Below are 5,738 nucleotides of genomic sequence, written 5' to 3'. Positions count from 1 at the left end.
AATGGGAAGAAACGGAAAGATACAGGTAGTACAGATTGGACATTCTTTTCTCTGAGGTGCCCATTCAAATTTTTACCCATTTTTAAAATTAGGTTCTATTTCTTACTGTTAAATGTTACTTCTCTCTCCCTCCCCCCGCCCCACGTATAGATAATTTTTCTGTTATGATTCCCCAACCATCCTAAAAACTCTACTGTTAATCTCCCAGAGATTCTCTCAAACATTATGACCATACACCCCTACCAACGTGAAAATCAACAGTGACAAACACTATCATTAAATCCACAGACCCTATTCAAATTTGGCAATTGTCACAACAACACATCTTTCTTATCTCATTCATTCAGGAATACGTGTTGCATTAGATTTTCATGTTTCATCAATATCCCTCAGTCGGAAGTAATTCCTCAGCCTTTTTATGTCCCTCATATCCTTGGTACACATACAGTCACTTTGTTTTTGCTAGTTCACACTCTCCTGGGCTCCTGGCCCTGGAGGTGCATGTTCCCACCCAACGTGGCTCCGGGACAGCTCCGGGGCAGCTCCGCGGCAGCTCCGCTTGCCGCGCATGTGTACTAGGAGCCACTCCCCTCAAGGAGCAACAGAGCTGGAGCTGCCGGCCAGCTTCTGTTTCCTAGGCAACGCAATACACAAACGCTGGTCTTAGTGGCACTGGCACAATGTGCTTCAACAAAGCAGGTGAGGAGGGATGAGTCAAGAGTAGAGGCAGGAGGAAGAGTGGGGAGACTGGGAAAGAGGGGGAAAGGAGGGAAATTTGTTCACCCCCCTCCTTGGATTGGTCACGGTTTTGTTCAGAGTACTGTCTGCCCAGGTCTCTGCTCCCCCTCCCCACACCCCACCTGCCTCCAGGCTCTCACTTAGACCATGGGGCCTTCCCTCATGTGGAGTTTCTCCTCTTTCTTGCTCTCCAGAGACGCTGGTTAACTGCTCCTTTGGAACATGTCAACGGAGGAAGCTCTTTCCTCACTTCCACCCCCCAAACTTGTTGGGGAACAAGTTTCTCCCTCTTAGGGGAGTGCCCCACAGAGGGCCTGGATGTTACATAGCAGAAGATGTGAGTATTCACTTTCCTTTAAGTAGGTCTCAGTTCCCAGACTATCTAAGGGTGCTTGAGTTTCCTGGAAGAAAAGCCCTGTGAGATTTGTGACCTTCAGGGTCCCAACATGAGAAAGTGACCTGGTCCTCTGCAACCAGCTGTCAGGGCCAATATCAGAAATTGCATTGCTTGCATTGCTCCCCTTTGAATCCCCACCAAATGCAAGCCTTGGCCTTATGCGGCCCCCAGTATAGTTCCCACACCATTCCCACCTACAAAGGAATCAATAGCTCCCCTTAATCCAAACCTGGACTGTGGCTGTGCTGGTAGGTCAGTTTATGAAATCATATAATCAGACTGACAATTGCATGAGAGCAGATTCAGCTCTGTGGGCCTTAGAAAACTGGATTCACTGGAATGCATAGAAATGTCATTCACTCTACCTATCCAGCCACATTCCTTTGTAGAGTTGCCTGGGTTACTTATGTAATTGCTTGTATGGTCTTGATGCAGAGGAATCAAGAAAGAAAGAGCAACTGTGGCAGAGAAGATTCAGGAATACTCTAAGTTCATTCTGTTTTAATAACTATAATGTTCTCTATGTATGTTTTTTCTTTGTTTTCTATATACTACCGGAAGAGGTATGGCTTGACATACAACCTCTCTAAGATCCCGACCAGTACAAAAGGATATGCTTTGGGAGCCAGAACAGCCGTGAGGTTTAAGCCAATCAGCAAGGTTAGAAATGGCTGAATGTACTTAGAGTTTAGTGTGATCCATGATGCTGCATGTATTTGCATTGGGGAGCAAAGCTAGAGGTTACCTAAAGGACATGCCCTGAAATTCAAGAAAAAATGTCACTTAGAAGAAAGCTACTAAGAAGCCTATATGAAAAGCTTAGATATTAACATTGCAAATATGTGTGTGTGAGTGTCCTGGGACAGTGGAAAATAATTCTCAGAAGGAATGGTACCAAGGCAGGGCTTCAGTCCTGAGATACTTGATGTTAAAATACCGGAAGCTTTGTTTATGTGCATCATATTATCTTGCCAGTTAAAAAACAAATTCCAGCTTCTTCACCCTTTTGTGTGATTGGACTTCAAGTCTTCAGTATAGGCTCCTAACCTCTTGTTGGACATTTTCTTGATGCTTAAGCTCCAGAGGGATACTGGCTCTAAAAGAATCTCTGAGTGGGATGGTGGGATGGTGGGGGTAGTAGCTGCAATAGTTACCTTGGCTCTCTACCCACCATAGGTTTATTTCTACAACCTAAGCATTAGGTACCTTTAGGTAGCTGAACCATACCATTATCTTGGTTTTCTACTTATTGTAGGTCTATTTCTATAGCTTGAGGTGGTTCAATCATAGCTGATAACATGAACAGGGAGAGGATGATGTTGTTTTTTCTACTTAGAAGGCTTTACATGTATATATATTACCCTCTAAACTATTGATCTTTTTCTTGGAAATAGGATATGACACCTTACCCAGGCATGTACCAAACAGTCGGTCCTCAGGAGCAAACACACAAACAAAATTTTGCTCCATTTAATGCCTTGTTGCCTCGATTTAGGACATACTCTAAGGACACTTGTTATCCTGGGTAAGTGCCCCTCTTTCTGGTGCACTTCAACAAAGAGCAATAGGAAAGGAAGTACAAAAAGGGGTTACATCCCAACTATGCCCTCTAAATAAGAAATCATCTATCTTTAAAGATTCAACCTCTTGCCTTCCAGATCTCTAGAATTATAAAATTATTATAGAGGATAGTGATTCATTCAATAAATATTTATAAATGGCCAAGCAGTTTTGTAGGCTCTGAAGATTTTGCACTAAACCCACCATGCAAGGTTCCTGATTTCTTGGAGCTTACACTCTAGAGTCCAGACAGGTGAGAAGCAAATAAACAAGAAAATATCAGTGGTAATAAGGAGAGTGACCATATAATTTATTAGCTAGTGTGTCACTTCCGAGAGTGAAAGAGGATCTTATTAATAATTATACCAAGACTGTAGCCATAAGCTAGGGCTGTCATGAGCACACCAGGAAGTATAGTGACCTAGTGATGTGCTTAATAAAACGAAACAAGATGATATGATATGGAGTGATGGCTGGAATCTATTTTGGCAAGGACTGTCAAGATAGGTCTTTCTATGGAAATGACACCTGATCTGAAATCACAGTGATAAGACTAAAATGGCCCTGTGAAGACCTAGGCCTAGAGCTTCCCAGGCAGGAGGAGCTGCAAGTACAAAGGCTGTAAATTGGGAAGAATTTGGTGTGAGGAAAAAAGAAAAAAGGCTAGTATGGCTACAGTGTAGTGGGCAAGGAGGAAATGAGAACAGAGGAGGAGGAGGGGCTAGAGTATATAGGCCTAGTAGACCAAGGAATGCGTTCTAAGTGCTTTAGGAAGCCATTCAGAGTATGCGGAATTGTAGGGCACAGGGTCAAGGCCTTTCTTTTACTGGTGAGCATTCCAAGGATCAGAGAGTGAGTGTAACTCTCTCAAGGTTTCAGTAAAGGAGTAGAAGTGTTAAATCTTGATTCCCATGACCACTCTATGTGTTATTTCCACAGCAAAGAGTCTACACCAAAAGACAAAGTGTTATGAACAAAGGCAATACAAAATATCCCATTGTCAGGAAATTTCACATCATGGGCAGAACTTAAGCATCACTGTGGAAGATCTCTTTTATCATCCACCATTTCTGGGATCTTTTGGTCTCTCAGCTAAGAATACTGAGGTTCAGAAATATTTTAAACTAGAGTCGATTTTTACCCTCACTGCATGTCAAGACTAGAAATCTTGAACACTAACACCTATTTAGAAATACATTAACAGGCAAAGGAACACTATGCTTGCCTGACATTAAGATCTAATCAGTCTGTTGCCTTTTCCAAAGGAGTGAGGACTAGCTCAGGTGCACATGTGGTACTGATGAGGTTTGTATATGGTCACTAACTCATTCAACATAATATTTTATATTTTTATTTCTAGCCCTGACACATATAACCCAGAGATAAAGGCACCCAAAAAAGTCACCTGGCCAATGAAATTTGGATCTCCAGACTGGGCCCAGGTTCCATGTCTACAGAAAAGAACCCTGAAAGCTGAGGTAATAAGATTGGACTTCTGTGGAGCCCTGTATTTAATACTTCCACATGTATCAGTGATTCTTAACCAGGAGTCCGTGAATAAGCTTCAAGAAGTCCTTGCACTGTTTTGTGTGTATATGGATATGGGGATCTTTTTGGAGAGTTACACAATTTCACTTGACTTTTAAAGGTGTGTGTGCTGAACAAAAGTCACATTTTCTTACTTAAACATCAAACAATCTTTTATGGTAGTCCAAGATAATTCTCCTCTATGATTGAGGAGTAAACGGAAGCTCAGATGGATTAAGTAGCTTGTAGCTGTGACTCCTAAGCCACTGCTCTTTCCATTACAATACTTGATCTACAAACGGCTGTAGATCATTCTGGCAAGAACATGGATACCAGGGACAGACTGAGTGGGTTCAAATACGAATTCCATATTTGCTTGCTGTGTGTCTTCTAACTTTTATATTTGCTTGCTGTGTGTCCTCTAACTTTTCTAAGTCTCTGTTTGCTTGTCTTTAAAATGGATGTAATAATAGACTCAATCTGATAAGTTGTGAAGATTGAGAGGTCGTAGAAAAGTGTTTAGCACCGTACCTGTAACATAATAAATACTCAATCCGTGTCAGCTATCATAATTCCAGAAGTGCCCTTTTTTCCCCTAGTGGAACTTTGGATTAATTCTACAAGTATTTATTAAATGCCAAATGAATTAACATAATTGTGATAGGGCCGATGGGTAACATTCAAGAACATCTTTGTTTTCAAGAAATTTACCAGCTATACTTGGGTATTTATCAAGAGAAAATAATTCCTATGATGTATCCTAGAGTAAGATGACAAAGGGTAGATGTACATAGCAATGTTGAGAGACTCACTAAGGCTAGGCTTCTATGGGTTGGGATTCAGCTAAACCACAACAGCTCTAACATACAGTTCTATTTTGCACAGCCAAGAAGACCAGAGGCAGAGGGTTCTCATTCTAATATTAACCTAGACAGCATTCTTCCATTGCAGCTGCCCGCAGACAAAGACTTTAGAAAGCATCGGAACCTTGTGGCCTACCTAAGCCTGTATTACAACTGAAAAGCTGTGACTACCTTCACGTGTTCCTCCTGACCACAGACTCTCCAGGATTGAGGACAGAGCTGCTTTTGTCCTTCTGCATTGCTCTGGCCTGCCTGTCTGCCAGCATGGGGCACAGGGAGGGGCAAGGGGCTCATAACTACTATATAACAGCATAAAGATTAGTTCAGAGATCTCTCTCTCCATGTGCTGGTTTGTTGTATATACATGTAGATGGGTCAGGGGGGTTTCTACTGAGTGCTCAGGGGGGTGGCTTTACTTTACTGAAATACTTGTGGGTCCCTGCCCTTTAGCTGTAATTCCCAGGCACGAGTTTTATGTTTTCTACCACTAGTCCTGGTGATAGGAGACTGTTGGTCTACACATATCACGGATTTGGATGGCTTGCTTGGCCTTGTATTTGGGCTTGCTGTATGTAGAGGATTCTTAAGGCAGAATAAATAATGTTTTAGGAGCTCTTCCAATTCCTGGACAAGATGGCAGAGTAGAAGGACCT

At 42.2% G+C, this 5,738-nt stretch overlaps 1 protein-coding gene across 1 annotated transcript; it reads left to right on the top strand.

Annotated features, from left to right (window-relative positions):
- Positions 1–680: 680 nt before the first annotated feature.
- LOC309837403 (ciliary microtubule-associated protein 3-like) lies at positions 681–5,242 on the top strand (the record flags this gene model as incomplete). Its single annotated transcript, XM_082677874.1, has 6 exons — positions 681–699; positions 933–1,075; positions 1,697–1,795; positions 2,530–2,660; positions 4,056–4,173; positions 5,174–5,242. The coding sequence occupies 6 exons, from the start codon at positions 681–683 to the stop codon at positions 5,240–5,242; spliced, it is 579 nt and encodes a 192-aa protein (XP_082534000.1).
- Positions 5,243–5,738: the final 496 nt, after the last annotated feature.

This window comes from Grampus griseus (genome assembly GCF_964374135.1).
Source record: "Grampus griseus genome assembly, chromosome: 1".
NCBI classification, from domain to species: domain Eukaryota; kingdom Metazoa; phylum Chordata; class Mammalia; order Artiodactyla; family Delphinidae; genus Grampus; species Grampus griseus.
Note: the sequence above shows the minus strand (reverse complement) of the source record. Positions and strands in the feature narration are given on the sequence as shown.